We start from the raw sequence: 13,376 nt of genomic DNA, 5'->3' as shown, positions 1-13,376 counted from the left end.
TCCAGTGCCCTTTCTCAAGATGACCAGGATGATGCACAGCTGAAGATTGAAGACATTCTTCAAATGGTGAGGATGTGTTATAGTCTTAGTGTTTTGTGTTTATACACCACAAGAGATAGCTTGCAGTTTGCTTTCCTGGATTAACATAAATTATATGGACAAAAGTTTTGGGTGTTTCAGTCAGACCCGTTCCCACAAGTGTATCGAAATAAAGCATGTAGCTATGCAGTCTGCATTCATGAGTGTTACTGTGATAGGATGCTACCTTTGGAGAAAGTCAGTAAAATATTATTCCTGCTAGATATTTCACAGTCAACTGTAAGTGGCATTATTAGAAAGGGGGAGCATTTAGGAACAGCAGCAACCCAGTCACGAAGCGTAAGACCACATAGTGGGATGTCTCTGTCAGAGAGTGGGTTTCACTGATATCAATACAGTTGAGGTCAAAAATTCACATACACCTTGCAGAATCTGCTAAATGTAAATTATTTTACCAAAATAAGGGGGATCATACAAAATGCATGTTATTGCATGTTTTTATTTAGTACTGACCTAAATAAGATATTTCACATAAAAGATGTTTACATATAGTCCACAAGATAAAATAATAGTTGAATTTACAAAAATGACCCTTTTCAAAAGTTTACATACACTTGATTCCTAATACTGTGTTGTTACCTGAATGATCCACAGCTGTGTGTTTTTGTTTAGTAATAATTGTTCATGAACAGTAAAACTTCCCACTGTTCTTCAGAAAAACTCTTCAGGTCCCACAAATTCTTTGGTTGGTTTTTCAGCATCATTTTATGACTGTATGATTTTGAGATCCATCTTTTTACACTGAGGACAATTGAGGAACTCATTTGCAACTATTACAGAAGGTTCAAATGCTCACTGATGCTCCAGAAGGAAAAATGATGAATTAAGAGCCAGGGGTGTAAACTTTTGAACAGAATGAAGATTTTTCTCATTTTGCCTAAATATATAGCCTATATTTTTTTATTTAAGCACTGCCCTTCAGAAGCTACAGAAAATACTTACATGTTACACAGAAAACTAAATAAGTTAAATTTACCCTGATCTTCAAATGTGTTTTATTCTGCAGCATCAATGAGTATTTGAACCTTCACTAAACAAAAACAAAAATAAAACTGTGGATCATTCAGATAACAGCAGTATTAAGAATCAAGAATATGTAAACATCAAGTATTAAGTATTAATAATAACAGTATTATGAATCAAGTGTATGTAAACTTTTGAACAGGGTCATTTTTATAAATTCAACTATGACTTTTATATTATTATATTTTATATTATATTATTTGGTAAAGTCTCACATTAACGAGTACAATGCCCACTGTCAGATGGAGTGGTGTAAAACATGCTGCCACTGGTCTCTGGAGCAGTGGAAACCTGTTCTGTGGGGTGACAAATCACACTTCACACAAAAAACTCAGCTTCACTGAAAACAGGCTTACAAATCGCATCTCACTACAAATCTAGTGAAATGCTGTAATCATCCGCCCATTAAAATGTTGGGAATTACGTGAATGTGAAAACAAAGCGTTCCCAAACGTGCGCTAAAACTCACATCACATCCAATAAACTAGTTTACTGCATTCACTGTGAACTGAGCCGTTCTGAAAACACCGGATCACTGAGCTGATCGCCTGAATGAAGTGCACGTTTCTCTTTGAAATGCACAGCGAATTAATTTGTTCATTTGACAGATACTGTACCAAAACATAATGGCCCAAAACACAACTTTAAAGACCTTTTATGTAAGAATAAGGAGTTTAAAAATATTTTAAAAACTACACTTTTTGCCCGGAAGACCTTGTTTCATATTGTCATGTCACCACGATAACATCGAGACATCGGGATGTTGGGGCATATTAAACTCCTCCAATCAGAATTTAGAACGTAAACTATTTGTTTTCAAGCACGGCTTTTCAAAGACGCCCATGCCCAGCTGTTTCACATGTCTGAATATATCTTATCACTTAAAATCATATTTCTGTTCCACATCACTGTTGAGTAGCCACCTAAGGTTGAGATCTCAGAGGGAAGGCAGATTTTAGCATGCCTCATGAGGCAGCTTCAGAGGCAACATCGGGCTCAGGGACTGAATTACATGTTCAAACTGCAAATCTCTGAGCAGCAGGACTCTAATTACAACTTCAAACAGCAAGACGGAACGCCTGTTGCTGTCCGCCACATGCAAACTCTATGCAACAAAGCCAGTGCACTCAAAAACACGCTCTAAATGGCATTTGAGGAGTATTTCCTTGGTGAAATGTCCGTGTTATTGTAAATGACCATGCTATTACATTTCAAAGCCCTGCTAGTGATATTGGTTGAGTTTTAATTTGAGAGGCATGGTTTTGGAGGGGAAAAACACGTCATTGGCAGTGTAGGAAAATTAGCTTTTATTTTATGTGAGTTTTTAGTTTAAGAGTAGTCTATGTTTATTTATATTGTAAAAGAAGCATCTGCATTGTATGCAGTCAGCTCCACTTATTCCTCTACTTATACTATACATTTAACATACATTGTATGCAGTACGCTGTGTTTTAAGAGGGCTTGAGTGAGCTTCATCAGTTGATTTTAGTGTTTCTTATGCACCATTGTTTATAGATATGCTGATAAATGTATTCACACACACGCACAGCCGTATGATATAATGTGCTGCTGGCAGCAGCATACTGGGCTCACTAATTACAAACACAGCATGCATTATCAGGGATGGGCTTGTACAGTTTTGTGTGTGTGTGTGTGTGTGTGTGTGTGTGTAAGTGCATGTTTTGATTAGTAATGCATGTTGCCTGGACACACACACACCCTTATCTTGCATCTGAAATCCTCACCTACTGTGTTAATTGAAATGTGTATGTGCCAAAGGAAACAAAACCAACAGTCACTCATCACTAATTGGCAGTTTAATTACAGATTCTCATAAGTTTATATATGTGTACATGCGTAATTTCTAGCTGTCAAATCAGCATCAGCATGCACTTTGCCATTAAAGAATGTTACATTGTCAGATATATAATTGTTCCCAGAATAGAACGTTTATGTTGTTAAAGGGATAGTTCACCTAAAAATGAAAATTCTTCTTTTCAATACCTGCATGACTTACTTTTTTTCCATTTAACACCAGAGATGTTTTGAAGAATGTTCATGCTGCCCTTTTCCATGAAATAAAAGTGAATGCTGACTATGTCTATCAAGACTTGGAATACAGCTTATTGATTTGTTTATTTATTGTTATGCTTTTTTTTCTTCCTTTTTGGAGCATGACAGTCCTGGTCACTATTCACTTTCATTTTATGGAAAAGAACAGCACACACATGAAGCAAGAAAGACTTGACGTAGAGTAAAACCCATAAGACCTTTGTTATTCTTAAATTTGGAACACAAATTAATCAAGCTTTTATGACCCTGCTTAGACAGCAGCATAACTACCATGTTCAAAGCTCAGAAAGGTAGTAAGGACATCGACAAGTAAAAAAGAAATTGTTGTAGCTTTTAAAAAGTAAGGTTTGTTGCTATAGCTTCATAACATTACGGTTTAACCACTGATGTTACATGGACTATTTTAGCAATGTCCTTACTACCTTTCTGGGCCTTGAACATGTCAGTTGTATTGCTGTCTATGCAGGGTCAGATAGCTCTCGGATTTCATAAAAAATATCTTAATTTGTGTTGGTCTTACGGGTTTGGAACGACATGAGGGTGAGTAATTGATGACAGAATTTTCATTTTTGGGTGAACTATTCCTTTTGACTACTTTGTACATATGCAGTTTTTATAATACCAGAAAGACTTGTTATACATTTAAAGTTCCATATTGTCACAGTAAAGAACTGTTTATGTTCAACTCATCCAGGCTGAATGCCCAAAGGCCGAGTGTTTCGAATCTCTGTCAGCCATGGAGATAGCTGAACAGATCACTCTTCTCGATCACATCGTCTTCAGGAGCATTCCCTATGAGTGAGTAGAGCATCAACAGAGAATAATGGATGAACAAATCTGTGTCAGCCTTACTGAACATATTCATTATGGGCGTTAAAAAAAGCTTGTGTTCATGAGAGAAGAAGCCTCTGCAGACACATATCTATCACAATACACTGACTGTGCTCTTGCTGTAGGGAGTTCCTGGGCCAAGGATGGATGAAGACAGACAAGACAGAGAGAACTCCATACATTATGAAGACAAGTCAGCACTTCAATGATGTGAGTATATATGGAAATATCTACAGGTGAAGTCAAAGGTTTACATACACCTTGCAGAATTATTTTACCAAAATAAGAGGAATCATACAAAATGCATGTAATTTTTTATTTAGTACTGACCTGAATTAGATATTTCACATAAAAGATGTTTACATATAGTCCACGAGTGTAACGCAGGACTCGACGTCAGCGTGGTAAGATCCAAGTGCGAGCTTTATTACAGATCGTAGTCAAGACAGGCAGGGTCGAACACCAGCAAACAGTAATATCCAGGGCAAGACAAAAGCGTAATCCACAAAAACCCTGTTCAAAAGTTTGCATACACTTGAATCTTAATACTGTGTTTTTACCTAAATTATCCACAGTTGTTTTTTTTATGTTGTTCATGAGTCCCTTGTTTGTCCTGAACAGTTAAACTGCCTGCTGTTCATCAGAAAAATCATTCAGGTCCCACAAATTCTTTTGTTTTTCTGCATTTTTGTGTATTTGAACCCTTTCCAACAATGACTGTATGATTTTGAGATCCATCTTTTCACACTGAGGTCAACTGAGGGACTCATATGCAACTATTACAGATAGTTCAGATGTTCAAATGCCCACCGATGCTTAAGAAGGAAAAATTATGCATTAAGAGCCGGGGGTGTACGCTTGAACAGAATGAAGATGTGTAAATTTTTCTTACTTTGCCTAAATATCATATTTCTTTCATTTAACACTACCCTTCAGAAGATACTTGCATGTTTCCCAGAAGACAAAATAATAAAAATTTACCCTGATCTTTAAATTCAAAAAGTTGCTCTTAATGCATCGTGTTTTCTTGTAAAGCATCAGTGAGCGTTTGAACCTTCTGTAATAGTCACATATGAGTCCCTCAGTTGTCCTCAGTGTGAAAAGATGAATCTCAAAATCATAGTCCTTGTTGAAAAGGGTTCAAATACACAAAAATGCAGAAAAATCAAATAATTTGTGAAGTATTTTTCTAAATAACAGCAGGCAGTTTAACTGTTCAGGACAAACAAGGGATTCATGAACAAAAAATAAATAAATCACACAGCTGTGGAAAAATTAGGTAACAACACAGTATTAAGAATCAAGTGTATGTAAACTTTTGAACTGGGTAATTTTTGTAAATTCAACTATAATTTTTTCTTGTGGACTATATATGTAAACATCTTTAATGTGAAATATCTTTTTCAGGGCAGTACTAAATAAAAAATAACATGCATTTTGTATGATCCCTCTTATTTTGGTAAAATAATTAACATTTTGCAGATCCTGCAAGGTGTATGTAAACTTTTGACTAAAACTGTATTTGCTTCCATCCAAGTATACTGAATACAATACAATTAGGATGCTAGTTTTAAGATACTTGGTAAAAAAAGTGACAACAGGCCTTTTATAAAAATTGTTTTTCTCAATGTAGATGAGTAATCTTGTGGCCTCTCAGATCATGAGCCACACAGATGTGGGCTCTAGAGCCAGCTCTATTGAAAAATGGGTAGCGGTGGCTGATATTTGCCGCTGTCTCAACAATTACAATGGTGTCTTGGAGATCACATCTGCCCTAAACCGGAGCGCCATCTACAGGCTAAAGAAGACATGGGCTAAAGTGTGCAAACAGGTGAGAGAGGATACTGTGCTGTAGTAGATTATATCAGTGTGGTAAATTATAAATTATTCACCGCTGTTGTGTCTCTTCGAACAGACTAAAGCCCTAATGGACAAACTTCAAAAGACTGTTTCTTCTGAGGGAAGGTTTAAAAACCTGAGGGAAACTCTAAAAAAGTGAGCTATTGCTACATTTTGAAACACCCACAATATTATTATATAACTTATGACTTGTGTTTGACCTCATTTCTGTCTTTCTGCAGCTGTAATCCACCTTGCGTTCCATATCTCGGTATGTACTTGACAGACCTCGCATTTATCGAAGAGGGAACCCCGAACTTCACAGAGGAAGGTCTGGTTAACTTTTCAAAGATGAGAATGGTAAGAAATAACATCATATCCTGTATAGATTCCTTTGGGATTAAATGGATAATTATTTTTTGTATAGATTTAGCATCTTTGATATAAGGTGGGTGGACTGATTAATCATGACACTTTGTCTGCAGATATCTCACATCATACGAGAGATCCGACAGTTCCAGCAAACTCCCTACAGAATTGAGCACCAACCAAAGGTTAGACAAATAATTAATATTCAGATCAAGTTCTGACACCTCCGTCTATCCCAGCTGCTTCAATAATGTTACTATATATCATTTGATTGATGTTAGGCATGCAGACAGTGTGTTGTCTGTACTGTTCATAATATGTGACTAAGTAAAAGTGTAATTAAGAGACATTCATGCAATTTATTAGATGCAAATTAATGCAATCATTGCTTGTTAAATCATGTACAGTGCCTTGAGAAAGTATTAATTTTTTCACATTTTGTTATGTTGCTGCCTTATGTTAAACTGCTTTAAATTACTTTTTTTGTTCCAGATCAATCTACACTCCATACACCATAATGACAAAGCAAAACAACTTCGTAAATTTATGAAAAAAAGTAAAAAAACTGAATAAATAAGTCCATTGCATAAGTATTCATACCCTTAACTTAGTACTTATCATAAGAAAAAAGACTTGAGGCTGTAAAGGTGCTTTAGCTGTGACAAGCTTTGCACATCAGCATTTGGCAATTATCTGCCACCTCTCAAGCTCAAATTCTGAATACTCTGGACTAGGTTTTCATTAAGGCTGTCTTAATATTTTGGTGCACTGTACTTGAACCACAGTAGCAACGTTGTACAGTAATATGAATGCTCCTGAGATAAATTTCAACTGTCCCAGATAAGGGTATGAATACTCATGCAATGGAATCATTTAATTTTTTTATTTTTAATACATTTGCTTTGCCATTATGGTGTATGATGTGTATATTGATGTGGGAAAAAAGTAATTTAAATCAGTTTAACATAAGGCAGCAACATAACAAAATGTAAAAAAAAATAAATAAATAAATAAAGGGGTATGAACTCTTTCACAAGGAACTGTATATATTATGGTATTATATATACAGTTAATTAATTACTGATTATAGATTGTGAGGTTTTATTTAGATTAACAGCACACAAAAGGTATGTATTTTATTGTTCTTTGCATTTCCTTATTGGTATATTTACTACCAATAAGATTTTTTATTTTGAAGAAATTAATACTTTTATTAAGCAAGAATGCATTAAATTGATCAGAAATGACAGTAAAGACAGTTATAGTGTTACAAAAGATTCCTGTTTCAAATAAATGCTTTTCCTATGAACTTTATATTTATCAAAGAATCCTGGGGAAAAGGTATCATGGTTTCCACAAAAATATTAAGCAGCACAACTGTTTTTAACATTGATAGGAAGAACTTTTTCTTAAGCAGCATTCATATCATCATCATATTAGAATGATTTCTGAAGAATCATGTGACACTGAAGACTGGAGTAATGATGCTGAAAATTCAGCTTTACATCACAGGAATAAATTACATTTTAAAATATATTAAAATAGAGAACAGTTATTATAATATTGAACAATATTACTGTTTTTTACTGTATTATATATGCAACCTTGTTTAGAATAAGAGACTTCTTTTTAAAAACATAAGAAAAAACACATTTCAGTAGTAGTGTACTGTATGTCTAAACATATTGTCCTAAGTTAACCATAATGCCATGTGACATCAATTATCATTATATATTATGTGTGCTTTGTATATCTTGCCAGGGGGTTGGAAAGCTACTCAAATTTTAATTTGCTTTTTTGTGTGAGATTGTTATGAAAGCCCATTTCCGCCACTGAATAAACATTTTTTATAAAGGTGAATGCGACTTTTTTCACAATTGCAAGTTTGCATCCCACAGTTCACTTTTTTTTCTCAGAATTGTGAGATATAAAATCATAATTGCAAGTTATAAAGTCAGAATTGTGAGATGTAAACGTGCAATTCTGAGAAATAAAGTCAGAATTGCAAGATATAAACTCACAAATCTGACTTTTTTTCTCAGTATTGCGTGATATAAACTCACAATTGCGAGTTATAAAGTCAGAATTGCGAGACATAAATCTGCAATTCTGAGAAATAGTCACATTTCTGAGAAATGAAGTCAGAATTAGAAGTTTATATCTTGCAATTGTAACTTTTTTATCTCAGAATTGAGTTCATATCTTGCAATTCTCACTTTATAACTCACAATTGTGTTATATCAGTCTTTTTTGCCCTCAAACTTGAATTTTTTCAAAATTGCAATTGTGAGTTGATATTATGCAATTCTAAGAAAAAAGTCAGAATTGCGAGTTTATATCTGACTTTATCTCACAATTCCAACTTTATAACTCACAATTGCAAGTTTGTATCATAATAACTTGAATTTTTTATTCAGTGGCGAAAGCAGGCTGCTATAGATTGTTATATCATCAGAAATATGAGCATCATTGAACTTGAATGAATCATGACACCCTGTACTTTCTAGTGTTTTTATTGTCTGTTTTAAACATTTATTATGTTACTAATTCTGCTCTAATTTGTAACCATGCAATCTACTGTTTTCATGTCCAGGTCACACAGTATCTTCTGGATAAGACCTTGATTATGGATGAAGACACACTGTATGACTTGTCTCTAAAGATTGAACCCAGGCTTCCTGCATGAACTACAACCTCAGTACCTGGCAGCTTCCATCTAGATGTGCTTCTCACTCTTGGGATGTTTTAAAGGCATGAAGCATGCCTAGTGTTTGAGAAAGAGGGACGCGAAGGAGGGAGGGAAAATGTCCATTTGAAAGTCTGAAAAGGTAGAGGGTCCAGATTTGGAGGAGAGTATTAAACAGTGCTCACCACCACAATGTCCCCTGAAGGGTGACTTTTATCATGAAAAAGAAGGAAAGAAAGATTAAAATCTGGCCACTGTCAGAGGTCAGGGGTCATGAGTGAATTTCAGGGTCTAGCAGATGGATTCAGTGAAATGTGAAGAGAGTGGGTGAAGATATGTAGCATGTACAGAAGTAGAGCTATTAGCCAGATCTTATGTAGTGTATTGTGGCCCACCTGCGGGCCTGTGGCCCCTGGCACATCCCCTCATTGGTAATGGTAGTGACTTTGTGCATGAACTAGACTGTGGGTTTGCTGTGTGCTTTGCCTCAACTTTACACTCCATCTGCCAACAGCTGGCTGCACTGAACCAAAATGCCACATGAAAATTTTAAAAGACACACCAGACTTCGAAGTAACGCGAATGTATAGTAGCTTTCTAAAACACTAACCATTCGTAGTTGATATTGATATTCCGTAATTGCCCCTCAAGCTATGTGAGCTCCTTAAAAATCAGTTGCTTATTGTGCCTTCTCATATTCACACTTGTAAATGAAAACCAATGTCTCAGCAATGCTTGAAAGTTAGGATATTAGCATATTATTGGCCTGTGTAGCAAAGTGATGACATAATGGAGATATTCAGACTATTTCAATACAATACAAGTATAAAATAGCATTTTCTTGGTTCACACCATGGACGATAAATGGCATAGTTTAGAAATCCTTCAAAATTTAGTAAAGAAGCAGAGTCCACATCATAACTATAGAGTGTTTTTACGACGCATCACCAATCGGCCATATTGGCGGCACTGAACGTAAACAATGTCACTGAACTGAGCGAAATTTGCATATTTAGCTGATTATTACTGCTGAAAATGATCAATTATTGTCTTGTTTTGGGCTATACTAATCAGTTAGACTGGTTTTTACTCCAAAAAAAAAAAACATTTGAAGTACTATAGACTGCCAAAAGTTATAACAAATCAAGAAAAAACTGAGGAGGTGTTTCCAGGGCAAGAATCTTGACAACATTCATGTTCGTTCTTGACATTTCCGGTCAGGTAAGTAAAATATATCTTAACTAATTCTGCTCATGCGTATCTTTACCACCTATTACCTTTAGTTAGTTAGTTTTTGTTAAACTATTGCACCCTTTCCTGCTTACTAAGTCCTTCTTTATATGATTTAGCAGCTTACAGTATAAATTAACAGAACAACGTATTCAGTAGTACATTAACGTGCTATCAATGCTGTTGTTTACATTCGAGTATCGCCAATATGGCTGCGCATCCAGGTAACTGACCAAATCATGACGCAAAACCTCTATTATGATAAGAAGGAGCGATATTGTTGGAATCCCTTTCAGAACGTTTAATGATAAATAAAAAAAAAATCGATAGTTGGTCAAAATCTATCCTGCTTTAAAGAGCTTGAGCATTTGGTGTGGATGCTAATGTAGGCTAGTTATCTTTATCAACCTTATTCATAAACGCGGAAGTAAGCCTATGGCGAGACTTCCTGTTCATTACAACGTGCAGTAAACGGTTAAACTGTGTGCCCCTTAAGATAATACATTAAAATAATACGGTAGGACACGGTGGATAGTTATTGTTTTTGCCGTGGACGGGCCTTAATATCTTACTTTAACGCCTCAGCGTGGAGATATAATCCATTTACAGTAGGTTGCATCATCCATGCATTACAAAGTACAAGCTGACATATGCTTGTGCGGTGCAAACCTATTCTGACCTGATTTTCCAGTTAGTTGAGGCTTTGCCGCCCTCTATTGGAGGAAACGCTCATTATTGTTGACTGATTCTTAGCCAAAAGACTGGAATCGAATTCTGACTCGCAAGTTCTTCGATAATCAATGTTTTCCTGCTTTTTAATGTCATGACCCTACTGGTCAGCTCAGCTATCCAGAAAAGAGGGTCTCTCCATTATTTGCATGAAAAATACAGTGATCGCATGTTGGAAAATGCATTGCAAGACATGTTTTGTGGTCATGTGTCATTCAGCTGCTGTGTAGCCTCTTTTAAACTCTTTAGAAACCTCAAGTGAAACAGATACATATATTTAACTTCTCATCTGACTGCACTTCTTTATCTAAATACTTTGATCATAATAGCTGGAGATTTCATATGCATAGACTGGCAGAGAACTGTCAAACTGGCCATAAATATATATCTACCACTGTGCTGTATGAAGACAATGTTGTTTTTGTCTGATCTTTCCTTTCTCCTGGGATGGATTTCTATTCTTTACGTGCGAGTGTGTGAAAAGCATGAGAGCGTGTAGGTGCGAATGTGATCTCAGAGGTGAGTGGGTAGGAAAGGTGTGAGTTACACTCTCATCAATGTAGCGTTGTTATCTTTAAAACAAGTGTGAATCGGTAGTATTTATTTCCTGGCATATTTATTTGACTCTTTTTGTATATAGTGTGTCAATATTGGTTGATGATATAATAATGTGATTTTTGTCCCCATCCTTTGCCATGTAATATTTTAATTTCTGCACTCATGTAATTGTTACATTTTGCTAAATGTGATAAGAAAAATGTAGCATATCTAATTAATTTACAATCTTTTGTCCTTTCTCTCTCTTTTATTTATGAGTTTAGTGTGTTGTGCACACAGAATTGTTGCCTTGGTATGTTGCATGTCTTTGCATGTCCAGGTTGAATTCCTTCTGTGAAATCTGCTTTTTGTACATTTCTGCATCAAACTATTTTTCCTTATTTTTTCTTCCTCTTTATTTCATCACTGATTCTCTTGGAGAATGTATGGCTTCGGTACTGAAATTCCATGCTTTCATTTCAAATAAACAAATTAAACAAACAATGGAATCTACAATTAATTATTAATCATATGACAGATTATATGGGCCATTCTACAAAGTCAGAGTTGGAAAAATGTCTTTTTCCACAAATTTTGTATGTATGCAAATTGTATAATATCCAAGGTACACATTTCAAGTAATTGTGCATTAAATTCTCATATTGTATTTTCAGAAAGTTTTGGAATATTGTTCCTCTCACTACCGAAACAATAATACATAATTTAATAAGAATGGCTATATTGACCTATTAAGATTTTGTTTGTACCTTGTAAATATATATTTTTAGATTTTTTTAAGGTAAATCAATAGCAATTACAAATTTAACAATATTTCAAGTTTGATTTATGAGATTTGTTCTATTTTGAATCCAATCTTTATTTGTAAAAGGCATAAAGTTGATCATACTGATTTCAAACTTAAGGATTCATTTGTTTCAATATACATTGAACCAAATACTATCAGAACATCTTTAGCTGATAATTCAGTATACTTTATTTTTGATAATACATCCAATGTTTCGGTCGTGACTACATTTTTTCAGTAGTGACAGTAATGTTTTGAAGGTGACCACATTACATTAAAGAATTTTAACTCACATACTAAAAAACTACTAAAACATATAAAATATTAAAATTTAGCTAACTGTACTAAAATTTTGTTATTTTCCCCAAATAAAGCATTAGTTTTGTCACTAACGAAACAATAAAAGCATGTTTTGGTTGTGACTGTTTCTGTAGTGACAATTTTAGAGAATAACACCAAAAAAAAAAAAAAAAACAAGGATGTCACTACCGAAACTTCACCAAATGTTTTGGTAATACTTTTGAACCTAGCTCAAAGATGCTAATCAGCAAATGGTTAGCTATCACAGTTCTACAGTGGTACACATACAGTTTAAAAACAAAATATTATGGAATAACTCCCAAAAAAGTGTGCTTAATTGCAGAAAAAAGGTGTTTGGTAGTGACTTTTGAAAACAATTACCTCAAAATGATGGGACCTATCTACTTGTAGCTATGAGAGAGAGTTACATTGGACTAAAAACATACACTGTTTCAGTAGAGACATGACATTTTTTTTACATAGTGTCATGATTTACAAAGAAAATATTAAATAAATATTTTTTGGACTAGAATGAATAGAATCAAATCAAACAGATGGATGAACGCACCCATTTTTTCTCATGACTGAAAGGGTGAGGTGTAAGAGCACAGCTAAATAAAATTATATATATATTTAACCTTTGTCGGTATATGTATTATATATATATATATATGTATGTATATATCTATATATAGTATAATTTGGTCTCTACAGAATGTAGATAATGTAAAAGTAAATGTCCAGGCACGAATGTCAAGGTCTCTCTTCATAATCCTACAGAGGAAGGGAGGGATGAGCACCAGATAATGCACAAGCTCTTGGGCTGTGCAAAGTAATTTTAGCCCTCAAACACTG

At 34.7% G+C, this 13,376-nt stretch overlaps 1 protein-coding gene across 1 annotated transcript in view; it reads left to right on the top strand.

Moving 5' to 3' along the window:
- rasgrf2b (Ras protein-specific guanine nucleotide-releasing factor 2b) overlaps window positions 1-11,912 on the top strand; it is a 98,608-nt gene extending 86,696 nt beyond the window's left edge. Inside the window, exons 20-27 of the mRNA XM_073841194.1 lie at window positions 6-66; window positions 3,890-3,993; window positions 4,152-4,236; window positions 5,660-5,857; window positions 5,942-6,021; window positions 6,108-6,225; window positions 6,351-6,419; window positions 8,828-11,912. Coding sequence (XP_073697295.1) covers window positions 6-66; window positions 3,890-3,993; window positions 4,152-4,236; window positions 5,660-5,857; window positions 5,942-6,021; window positions 6,108-6,225; window positions 6,351-6,419; window positions 8,828-8,920 — 808 coding nt within the window. The 3' untranslated portion in view covers window positions 8,921-11,912. The remainder of the gene's footprint in view (window positions 1-5; window positions 67-3,889; window positions 3,994-4,151; window positions 4,237-5,659; window positions 5,858-5,941; window positions 6,022-6,107; window positions 6,226-6,350; window positions 6,420-8,827) is intronic.
- Window positions 11,913-13,376: the final 1,464 nt, after the last annotated feature.

This window comes from Garra rufa, chromosome 5 (genome assembly GCF_049309525.1).
Source record: "Garra rufa chromosome 5, GarRuf1.0, whole genome shotgun sequence".
Classification (NCBI taxonomy): Eukaryota; Metazoa; Chordata; class Actinopteri; order Cypriniformes; family Cyprinidae; genus Garra; species Garra rufa.
The sequence above is the reverse complement of the archived record's forward strand: the minus strand, read 5'-3'. Positions and strand labels throughout refer to the sequence as shown.